This window comes from Chelmon rostratus, chromosome 14, assembly GCF_017976325.1.
Source record: "Chelmon rostratus isolate fCheRos1 chromosome 14, fCheRos1.pri, whole genome shotgun sequence".
NCBI classification, from domain to species: domain Eukaryota; kingdom Metazoa; phylum Chordata; class Actinopteri; order Chaetodontiformes; family Chaetodontidae; genus Chelmon; species Chelmon rostratus.
Genome location: NC_055671.1, coordinates 14895188 through 14906690, shown reverse-complemented (window position 1 = coordinate 14906690; position 11503 = coordinate 14895188). Strand labels below are relative to the sequence as shown.

The following is an 11503-nucleotide window of genomic DNA, read 5'->3' as shown; positions in this document are numbered from 1 at the left end:
TTAGGTCTCAGCTTTCCCCTTTTGTGTGGGAGCACAGAAACCCCACCCTGAAAGTCAGAACCACAATGGGAGGCAGGTTTCTTCTCACAGCGGGACCTCAGAGCATCAGAGCACAGCGAACACTTCCTCACTGTGGAGTGAGAGTGGAGTGGATTGTGAGTCTAATCATCTGCAAGACGTGAACATTTCCATCAGGGTGACCGTTTCTGTCTTCTGGAAGAAGTTGAGTCCAGGCTGCAGTGGCGTAAGCATGGCTTCTCAGGGCCTCCAGATCATAGGTGTGCTGCTGGCCTTCATCGGCTGGCTGGGCACCATCATCACCTGCGCTATGCCCATGTGGAGGGTCACCGCTTTTGTCGGGGCGAACATCGTCACTGCCCAGGTGATCTGGGAGGGCTTGTGGATGAACTGCGTGGTCCAGAGCACCGGCCAGATGCAGTGTAAAGTGTACGACTCCATGCTGGCTCTGCCTCAAGACTTGCAGGCCGCCAGGGCCATGGTGGTCATCTCAGTAATAGTTGGAGTGTTCGGCGTCCTCATGGCTGTGGTTGGAGGGAAGTGCACAAACTGCATGGAGGATGAAGTGGCCAAAGCCAAAGCCTGCATCGTGTCCGGAGTGATCTTCATAATAGCCGCCCTGCTGATCATGATCCCAGTGTCGTGGTCAGCTCATGCAGTGATCAGGGACTTTTATAACCCCCTGGTGGTCGCGGCTCAGAGGAGGGAGCTCGGGGCTGCCCTTTACATCGGCTGGGGGTCCACTGGGCTGCTGCTGCTGGGAGGAGGCCTGCTCTGCAACAACTGCCCCCCGAAAGACAGCAGACCCTACATACCTGCCAAGTTCGCCCCTGCAAGAACCGGGTCTTCAAATGTGGACTATGTGTGAGTGTTTGGGCTGGAAGTGTAGCAAAGTTGTACCAAGAAGTTGCACAACAGGATCTGTTTGTTAAGGTTCTTAAAACGTTGCTGCTGACAAAGTTACCTTTTAAACACACAATTTGAATCATTGAAGTAATAAAAAAACAGCACAATGAAGTATATTGTCCATTTACTGTACATTTCTCTGAAACATTTTTTTTTTATTATTAAGAACAAAAGATCTACTAGAAGGAGTTGTGTCATTCACATTGAGACTGATTGGAGTGATCCAATGCATCTGAATACAGTTGTGAAAACCAAACAATTTGCTTGATTGCAGACTTCTCAAAAACTCCTTTTCATATTGGACAATGTGCCCTTGAAAACAGCTGTGAATTTTTATTTTTAATTCAAGTGTCTAATGATATGATGTTCCCTCCTGGACTTTCAGTTGTCTTTCAAATGTCAGAAATAAAGCTTCTTTGTTTGTCCCGATGTCTTCCTGTCTCGTGTTCACTGCACACCTGCAGACACAGTAGAACTGTAGTAGAACTGAAACTGAACTTCTCAATAACCGCTCGTGATAAGGCTTTCAGGAATTCAGGGGAGTAGGCTCCTGGGAATTTACTGTATCTGTTTGAGATGTTTGCCATGCTGTAATCGGATGCCCTTATGTTAACATGGTAATTTACAGTTTCTGTCTTCAGTAAAATGGACGTCACTACCAGAGACAACGGTGCTCTGTGTATGCTTGGATTCATGTTGCTAAGTGACTGTTTTATATCTCCAAAGCATGGATATTTACACTTTGCCCAATGAGAGCACATCTGCCAAGTCTTGTCAGGTTGATATATACTAACCCTCTTTAATGGTTTTCTTTTTGTTTACAGACATTTTCAATTGAAACCAGTCTGACAAGAAAAACAATACGTCCCTGTAATTTTTCACTTGTGTCTGTTTCCATTTTGACCGCCTAGATGAGGGCGGGCCTGTGGTGGAAGAATTATTCAGATCTCTTACTTATGTAGAACCAACAGTGAAACAAGGTAAAAGTAAACAAGCACTTAATTAGTTAAAAGTACAGATTTATTGTGAACAATGTATACTTAAATTATCAAATGTACTGTAAAAGTATTCATGCAAAATGGCAGCCGTCAATGGTTAAATATTCTTACTGGTGTGTGAATGTGAAAGCAACATTTTCATGTTTTAGCTGGTCGAGGTGGAGCTAAATTGGCCTATTTCATACAATCAAGTGAAGTGATTATTTGATATAGCCCAATAAATCACAAATTTGCCTGACGTGGCTTCATAATCTGCACAGCATCCTCTACTCCTAGACCCTACTGTTTCTAAAAATGCATCATTTTAATAAGCTGGTCATCTTAATCTTTACTAGTTAACATTTGCAGTCAGATAAGAAATAAGTAAAAAGTGCAATATCTCCCTCTGTCCCTCTGAAGTGTTGCATAGAATAACAACTCGCAAGGGACGTATCTCATAATTGTACACAAACAAAGAAATGTAATGTAATATACTTTATGTTCCACCAAATCAGGCATATAAAGATGTTGTTGACAAAAAATACTGTTTATTGTCTGAATGACAAACAAAATGAACAATAAATCTCACATGATGAGTACATCATAGACTTTATGAAGTGCTCATGTTGCAAAACATCAGGAGAGTCTCAGCCAGGCTGAATTAACACTGAAAATATAACACAAAACAATGTCAAAAGATATTAATCACACTGCAATCCTAATGGCACATACCTTAGGGTCTCTTGTATGTTTCAGTAACAAAAGGCCACTGTGTGTTAGTTAAAAAAAAGTTAGCCACAATGCAAATCACGACTTGATAAGAAACAGGTTTGAACTGTATGTAAAGTCAGACGCATGCTTCTCCTGTCATGCAGCAGCTCAAACAAATTCCTTCCCAGGTGTTGTGGATTTAGGCGCGGAGTACTTTGCTCCACTATAGCGGTCTCCTCCTGACGGGCACTGACAGCAGAGCAGAGCGCCGCCGATCAGCAGTAGTCCTGATGCTCCCCAGCCCATGTACAAACACGCACCCAGCTCCCTCCTCTGGGCGTCAGGAACCATGGGGTTGTAGAAGTCCTTGATGATCGTGTTAGCAGGCAGAGACACGGTCACCAGACAAAGAGCCCCACTCAGTAGGAAGAAAACGCCGGCAGAGATGGCCACTCTGGCTTTTGCTACTTTGTCCCCAATGCAGGTGGTGCATTTCCCTCCAACCACAGAGAGCAGCAGGCCGAACAGCGAGAACAGGATGGCGATGACAACCATGGCCCGAGCCGCCTGGAGGTCCGGGGGCAGGGCAAGCAGGGAGTCGTAGACCTTGCACTGCATCTGGCCCGTGCTCTGCACCACGCAGGTCATCCACAGTCCTTCCCAGATGGTCTGAGCCACCACGATGTTGTTCCCAATGAAAGCAGACACCTTCCACAGGGGCAGCATGCAGATCAGTATGTTTCCAATCCACCCGAGCACCGCCAGCCCAACTCCCAGAATCTGCAGCCCTAAAGATGCCATCGCTGTTTGCTGGTGCTCCTTCACTTTCTTGCTCTGTCTCAGCACTTAACCAGGATCCCAGCTAAAAGCTCTCCCACTGTGGGGAAGTTTTATATGACCCGCAGATGCCCCCGAGTAGCCCCCTCCTCTGGGTGGGCTTTGGCTTCATTGCTCAGATATAAACATCCATCATGGTGCCTTTGAGTTCAGAGGTCTTTCTCTCGTACAAAGAGGCCCTCTGCTGCCTCAGAGAAAGAAAAGAAGCTTACACAGTGTGCTTCAGTGAAAAGTTTGCTGCAGTGAATGACACTGTGAAGTTGAAATGAAACTTTAAGAATATACTGTAGATCTTTGTCTTTGAATAAAACTGATGACTGAAAGACTAAGAAGCTCAGCCAGTAAAAAAAGAAAAACTCATTTGGTTTAAATATATCCACATATCTACATTACATGAAAAAAGGTATGTTTTTTTTCATTACTAAAACGCTATTTTTATTTGTTAAAATATTTACATATATATGATCTGTTCCTATAAGGATTTTAAGTTCTAATATCAGCTAATATTTGCTCTCCAAGGAATATCTCTTCAAATTTCCTACACATTTTTACTCCTATTTATGTTTTGATGCATCTCTGTTGTTCATTTTATGTATAAATGTACAACAAGAGTGACAACAAGCAAACCCAACCAATCAGCAGAGGCTCACTGACCTATCTGCACAGGTGGAATCACTCAGAACATGAACTAAGGTGGTGAACAAGTCTCCAATAAAAGCTCATATTTATGGACTTTATAGAGACTTCAAAATGAAAAATGGCAAAATGTTTAAGTGTTATTTCTTAATGCAGGATGTTGCACCTTGGTGGTAAAAATAAAGGTGAAATTATATCCTTCCATGTCTCCCTATGGTTCAGATGAAGTGAGACTTATATATATGAGTTAATTCACTTGGAAAAAAAGTCATGCACTTACACAAGCCACATGAGGAAACCTGAGACATTTCACCACATTTTAAATATACTTTATTTTCAGTTTTCAAATGGCACAAGTCAAGAGAGAAAACAGCAACAACAGTGGGCATTTGCCATCTCCTCATCTTAATTACCACAGGTGTTTTCAGTTTGAGCACTTTGGAACAACCAATCAGGAGAAACCACTGCCCATGTGGGTATAAAAGCTGCAGGTGAGAAAGAAATCTCTGTATTTCATTGCTGGTGCAGCTGACTCCTCACACAGTTTCTGCTCAACGTGAGGCAAATATGGCTTCTGCAGGTCTCCAGGTCCTGGGCATCTTTCTGGCCTCCATTGGCTTTCTGGGAGACATCATCATCTGCGCCCTGCCCATGTGGAAGGTCTCTGCTTTCATTGGGAACAACATCGTGACAGCACAGATCTTCTGGGAAGGACTGTGGATGAACTGTGTGAAGCAGAGCACTGGACAGATGCAGTGCAAGGTCTACGACTCCATGCTGGCTCTGCCCCGTGACCTGCAGGCGGCCCGGGCCCTGGTTGTGATCTCCATCCTGGTCGTCCTCATGGGCATCCTGCTTGCCGTCGCAGGGGGTAAGTGCACTAACTGCATTGAAGATGAGGTGGCCAAGAGCAAGGTGGCCATCGCTGCGGGAGTGTTCTTCATTGTCGGCGGCATCCTGTGCCTGATCCCTGTATCCTGGTCTGCGAACGAGGTCATCAGGAACTTCTACAACCCCATTATGATTGACGCACAGAGGAGGGAGCTCGGAGCGTCGCTGTTCATCGGCTGGGGATCAGCAGGACTTCTGCTCATCGGAGGGGCACTCCTCTGCTGTCAGTGTCAGCAGCGTAAGGACAGCAGATACTCGGTCAAATATTCTGCCCCACGCTCAGCAGCCAGTGGAGGAGCCTATGTTTGAAAATGCCTGCAAGTAGTCTGAGTCTGCATACTTGTCTGACTCCAGAAAACTGCACTGAACTCTTCAAAACCATGTTTTTATAGTTTTAACTGTATGATATCACAGCCATTTTTTAACTGATTTTAATAAATTAAACTTCTATGTGATCACTATGTTCTTTGTGTGGTGGATGCATGTTTTTTGTTAATGAAGACAGGTTTTGTGATGCTGGTTGGGTCTTAAAGCCTTACTTGGCTGAATTCGACAGTGGCAGGCTCATCTGGTTTTCTTGGTTCTATGGGTTAGCGTTTCATCAAACTCTTAAAACTGCCAACATCCGGCACTATTTGTAGCTCATTTAGGCTGAATCATTTCAGGAAGTCACTTCGAGACCAGCGCTGATCTTGATAAGGGCCTCAGTGGTGGGTGATGCTACTTGCAAAGGTCTTCAAAAAATGTTATGCAGAGTTTTGACTTACACAAGTGGTTGCAACTTCAGCACCACAGGTCTGAGACACTTAAACATAGTGTCTGAAACACTCTTTACTCAAGTGAGCAGTAAATATTTTGGAAAGAATCAATTTGACTGAATTACATTTAAAAATCACACTTTTGCATCTGAATTGTCATTATGGGATCTTTTGTTCCATGTTCAATTTCAAATATTGGACAACTGTAAAGAACAACCGACATTCAACTAAATCAGGCATGGCCAAACTAGTCAAAGGGCCATGTGGCTGTAGGTTTTCGCTCCAACCAGTCAAAGGGTCATGTTAATCAGCTGATTAAATGAGTGGAGCCTGGTGTGCTCCTCCTTGGTGGGAATGAGAACCTGCAGCCACAAGACCCTCTATGGCAGCCATGTCCAAACTATTTCATAAAGGGCCGTGTGGCTGCAGGTTTTCGTTCCAACCAAGGAGGAGCACACCAGGCTGGAATCAATTAATCAGATGATCTCAGTCTTCAGCTGATAACTAAGGGATCCCTTGATGTTGATTGGTTGGCCTGGTGTGCTCCTCCTTGGTTGGAACGAAAACCTGCAGCCACACGGCCCTTTATGGAATAGTTTGGACATGCCTGCTCTATGGAATGGTTTGGACATGCCTGAACTAAAAGGTGAGAGGGTAAATTAGTGCACTACATAAATGTAAGTGAATTCCAACACTAACTGAAACCGAAGCAGCTGGGATTCAATTTGGCCATTTACTTTACACCTGAACTTTTTTGTCAGTCTTTCTTGGAAAAGGCATCTTTGCACAGCTTATTTCAAAAATGTTGGCAGTGTTTTGACAGGCAACTTGCTTACAAAGCAAAAATACAGTGGCGGGGAAGTGAAAATTGTTGTACAAGCTAAAAGAAATGAACAGTACATCCTGACAAAACATTTATGGTTAACTGTTCCTAAATGCTTCAGCAACTTTAAATAACACTATCAAACCACTTCAGGACTAATTCACACTAAAAATGTTTGAGTTGACTGTAATTCTAATTTTTTTCAGTAATTGTTCTTTAATGACAGGTTAATTTGTTCATCCTGGATACATGAGTGAAGAGTTGCAACCATGAGTTGCACTCACGCGATTGAGGGCTGATGCACCTTTGCAGCAGCAGGTATTTTTACTAGGTTAGATAATGGCATCAATACCGCTCTTTTCTGTCTCATATATATGAAGCTACATCCAGCGGCCAGTTAGCTTAGCTTAGCACAAACATTGGGACAAAGTGAGCCATCTGAAAACAGCTAGCTGGCTGGGCCCAGTGGTAACATGTTTCACAGGAAGATATCCACAAAGTATAAGTCATTTTGTAAGGAGTAAACAAACATAGAAAATTAAATAGGTCTGAAGTAAATTTGCTACATTTAGACAGATCTAGCTCTAATCCCTCTTTTTTCAGTCTTGCTAAGCTAACTGGCTGCTGAACATGAGCGGTCTCCATCTACTCCTTTTACTCTTAACAAGAAGGCAAATTTCACAAGTGGTTAAACATGTCACTGCAGTATTCACAAGGATTGTTATAGCAGCTTAGATGTAGATTGTAGATGTGATTAACCTACAACACATTTCTGTAAATATTGCTTGCTGCAATAGGTTGCATGCAGCAGTGTGTGTTTCTTCTCCCCAACCTCTGTAAAGGTTAGAAACTGTTTGACAGTTCATGAATTTGTGTAGCATGTCATGTCACTTTTCAAAAGATTCTTCTATATGCAGAAGAGAGGCATATATGTGTGTCATATGTATTCTAATGGTTACTGCGTCAATCAATTTAAAATCTGTAAACCAAAACCTTTTGTTTTGGGTCACAAAGCAGTTTTTCACACACTGTCGCTCCTCCTACTTATTCATAGTGAGCAGGAATCAGGACAAGCAGGAAACCTGATCTACAAACTAGCAGAGTCCCCTCCCTGCTGCTCTCCTTCACACACCTGCAAGTGCAAAAACCATTCAGCCGGCGCTGTTTACAGCCGAGCGAATGCTTCTGCTGAAAATGATCATCAGCTGAAGGTAGACTTTGTTGCTGTCTTTGACTGTGTGGCAAACTTAAATACCTGCCCTGGATTTGCTTTTTTTTTTTTTTGGCAAAATGCAGACTCAGCTGGTTGGTATGTGTTTGGCAATCATCGGATTTCTTGGCACCATCCTTATCTGCGGACTGCCCATGTGGAAGGTGACAGCCTTCGTTGGAGCAAGCATCGTAACAGCTCAGGTCTTCTGGGAGGGTTTGTGGATGAACTGCGTGATCCAGAGCACGGGTCATTTGCAGTGTAAGGCCTACGACTCCATTCTGGCTTTGCCACAAGAACTGCAGGCTTCCAGGGCTCTGATCTGTGTCTCCATCGGCGTCAGCGTGGTGGCCATCGGCCTCTCTGTGGTCGGGGCCCGCTGCACCAACTTCTACCATGACAACTGGCTGACAAAAGCTAACGTTGGCCTGGCTGGAGCTGTGGTGTTTATATTGGCAGGGCTGCTGTGTATTATTCCTGTCAGCTGGTCGGCCAGCATCATCATCACAGGTTTCTACAACCCCCTGCCCACCGAAGAGAGACGGGGGGAGCTCGGGGCTTCCATATATGTGGGCTGGGCGTCCGGAGCTCTGCTCATCATTGGAGGAGGGGTTTTGTGTAGCACCTACAGATGCTGAGGACAAGAACAAGAGAGCGAGGAGTAGAGTGCAGGATGCTGTCCATCAAAAACCAACTGTAGTTGAAAATATACAGAAATGTGTTTACTGTGATTAACTTTCTTTGTTTCAGTCTTTGTTTAAAGCTCCTTTTTAAAGCTTAGATAATTGCACTATACTGACATTTTACAAGAAATCAGCTCAAATCTGTGTGTGAATTGAACTGAAGTGTGAATGGTAAATTGCACAACCAGGGCATCTAGTGTTTATGGTTGTTTTTAAAATGAAGAATTTCAAAATGATGTCTATTTGAGGTAATGTGATATTACTGGATGTTAACTGCAAAAAGTTGTTTAGTGAGTTTAGTGTTTTATTACTTTATGTGGCACAAATTGTGAATGCTGCATGAATAGCCAGTTTTTAAGACCTTTAAAGACCCCTGGTGTCAAAATCACATCTTAAATAGTATTTTTTTAACTGCTGGTGTGGTAAGGAAACTTCTCTTTGTTTGCATAACCATAATAAGGCAAAGAAGTCAGTTGAGAAAAACATTATTGTTGCTCTTCATTATTACGCACATGAGAGTTGTGAAAGTTGAATCGTACTGGAAACAACTAACCTGTCTGTGTTCTTCAGTATTGACTGCTGAGCTGCTCAGTTGTAGGCCATGCTTAGCCATGTCAAGTGGAGGAAACTACTGTATGAGTGTTTGTGTCTTTGTGTCTTAACATGCCAATAAATTCACCTTGTATATTTGTACTTTTGTACAGAAGTTGTGCATTTTTTGTCTCGCACACTATTATTCTGTGCTCTACATCAGCCACTCCATTGTGTATGAAAGCCTGAAAAACTTGATTTGTTCTAGCTCAGAGCTGTTTCTGCATATATTTACAGACATCTCACAAGCTGCTTGTCTCTGGGCCACGTTTGCACATCTCTGTTGATCTTTGGGTCATATGACTTTTTAACATAACAGCAAAATGTTACAGCCGACGAGAGGAATTTACTCTCTATTTCGACAGAGACAAGAAAAAAGAACCATTTTCTCCTCTGAAAACCTGCCAAGAACTTTTACAGATTAGATTATTAAGATTTTTCTGGAGTTACAGTGGACATTTGTGGTGAATTAGCTTTTTTATAGCTCTGGTTTTAGCGTTCTGCTGCGTGTTTTTAAATGGGGGGCCAGGGCAGGCAGATCGGGGGCCTGGCACTGGTTCTGATGGGCGTTTTTGGAGTGTGTTTGGCATGTGGACTGCCAATGTGGCGTGAGACATCTTTTGTGGGATCAAATATTGTGACTGCACAATCGGTAAGTTGATGACATCATAGAGAAATGCATTTCAGGTACTGCAAGTTAACATTTGTTATCTATCCATTTAACAATTTAGCAGCACAGACTGCTGGAAATTACATAAAAATGATATGAAATGAGGGGTTAAGAATCAGCAAAGCATGGAGGGTCAGGGTGAAAGTGTGAAGAGCATTGTACATGGCATGATAGTTGATGTAAATTTGTCACAGCATGATGATGTATTTCACTGAAATGGTCAGTTTCCTCTGTTTGATCAGCAAAAACAGGAATTCAGGGATAATGGACCACCTCACTGACATCAAACCTTAAGATCCTAGCCAGCATTTTAAGTCTCCACTCTGTCTCTGTATTAGGTGTGGGATGGTCTTTGGTTAAACTGCGTCATTCAGGCCACAGGACAGATGCAGTGCAAGAGACACACAACATCCACCACTACAACAGCCGACATCCAGGCTGGACGTGCCCTCACGTTGCTCTCCATCCTCGCCGGCATCCTGGGCTTCATTGTCGCCCTCCACGGAGGAGGTGTGGCCAACTGTAGTGGCGCTCCACCTGACCCTATAGACCCCCCGACCACCTCTTCCTCCAGAAAGAAGGTGCTGAAGTTTGGGCTCTGAAAGGAAATGCTGGAATGATACAGACTGTGGGAACGGAATTTCAGTTTTTAATCCAAAAATTGTCCACACAAAAATTGAAAATGGAGGGCTATTGAGGCTGTTTGTAATATCTGTTAGGAATATGCACAATTTAGGAATAATAATCAAAGTGTTGAGAATTTGCCAAATGATCCTTCCAAACTCAAAATTAAGTTAAATATAGGAGCCACCTCAAGGCGTGAGTGTTATATATGACCAAACAAGTTTGGAATTCATCAAATTATCACAAACTAATGGCCACACAGGCTCGTTTTATGGTCTGAGGCCTCAGGAAAGTGTGTGTAAAACCTTTTTAGTGTGTGTGTGTGTGTGTGTGTGTGTGTGTGTGTGTGTGTGTGTGTGTGTGTGTGTGTGAATGCCACATTAAAGTGTGTGGGATTTGAACATTTCTGACTATGGTCTCAATCATTTTACAAACATAGAACTCATTTATAATCACTGATCTCCTTTTTTTCCCAGGCGTCTCTGCTGGGTGGCGCTCTGTGTGTCCTGGCTGGCATCCTGTGCCTGGTTTCAGTCAGCTGGTCAGCAGCAGCAACCATCTCAATCTACAATGACCCCTTGGTGACCGCAGCCCTCAGGAGAGAGGTGGGCTCCTCCATCTACATAGGCTGGGCCGCCTCTCTGCTGCTCCTGCTCGGCGGAGCTCTGATCTGCTCCGTCTGTGTGGAGAAGGAGCGATCCCAGCCTCCCCACTACTCCTACATGCCCTCCAGCAACAAAGCTCAATTCAGCGATGTGTCGTCTCGCGTGGCCACTCCGAGGTCTGACGGCATGAGATCAAATAGCTCCAGGATGTTTGATCGTCATTGGCCAAGTAGCATGGCAGAGCACGTAGCCGAGATGCATGAATATAACTCCCTGTGTTATCTACCAGGAGACTTTGGACTGTAATCCTCAAAACAGATCAGTGACACCAGACAAGGGGAAGATCTTATTAATGGGGATGAAGCCAAATCTGGTGTTACAGTTACAGTATGCCCTAAATCTGGATTGATGGATCTGCATGGATCATTGTTCTGAGAGTGACTGAATGCAGGAATCACTTCGATGTTAACTGTGGTTGTTGATTGCTTCTACTTACATGCTAATGATTCTTTCAGAACAGTGAGGTTTGATATCATTGTTATCACTACTCTTTAGCTTGCGAT

The 11503-nt window shown here is 43.7% G+C and overlaps 4 protein-coding genes across 4 annotated transcripts; 3 read left to right on the top strand and 1 right to left on the bottom strand.

Moving 5' to 3' along the window:
* Nucleotides 1-198: 198 nt before the first annotated feature.
* Nucleotides 199-995, top strand: LOC121616972 (claudin-4-like). The gene has a single exon (XM_041951904.1). The coding sequence runs from the start codon at nt 251-253 to the stop codon at nt 884-886; it is 636 nt and encodes a 211-aa protein (XP_041807838.1). The 5' UTR covers nt 199-250; the 3' UTR covers nt 887-995.
* A 1785-nt stretch (nt 996-2780) lies between these two features.
* On the bottom strand, nt 2781-3416 carry cldn29 (claudin 29). The gene has a single exon (XM_041951905.1). The coding sequence runs from the start codon at nt 3411-3413 to the stop codon at nt 2781-2783; it is 633 nt and encodes a 210-aa protein (XP_041807839.1). The 5' UTR covers nt 3414-3416.
* Nucleotides 3417-4652: 1236 nt separating this feature from the next.
* Nucleotides 4653-9138, top strand: LOC121617795 (claudin-like protein ZF-A89). The gene is made up of 2 exons (XM_041953029.1): nt 4653-5130; nt 7831-9138. The coding sequence occupies exons 1-2, from the start codon at nt 4653-4655 to the stop codon at nt 8403-8405; spliced, it is 1053 nt and encodes a 350-aa protein (XP_041808963.1). The 3' UTR covers nt 8406-9138.
* Nucleotides 9139-9558: 420 nt separating this feature from the next.
* LOC121617659 (claudin-4-like) lies at nt 9559-11497 on the top strand. Its single transcript, XM_041952859.1, has 3 exons — nt 9559-9693; nt 10050-10292; nt 10812-11497. Exons 1-3 carry the CDS (start codon nt 9559-9561, stop codon nt 11244-11246), a joined length of 813 nt encoding a protein of 270 aa, XP_041808793.1. The 3' UTR covers nt 11247-11497.
* Nucleotides 11498-11503: the final 6 nt, after the last annotated feature.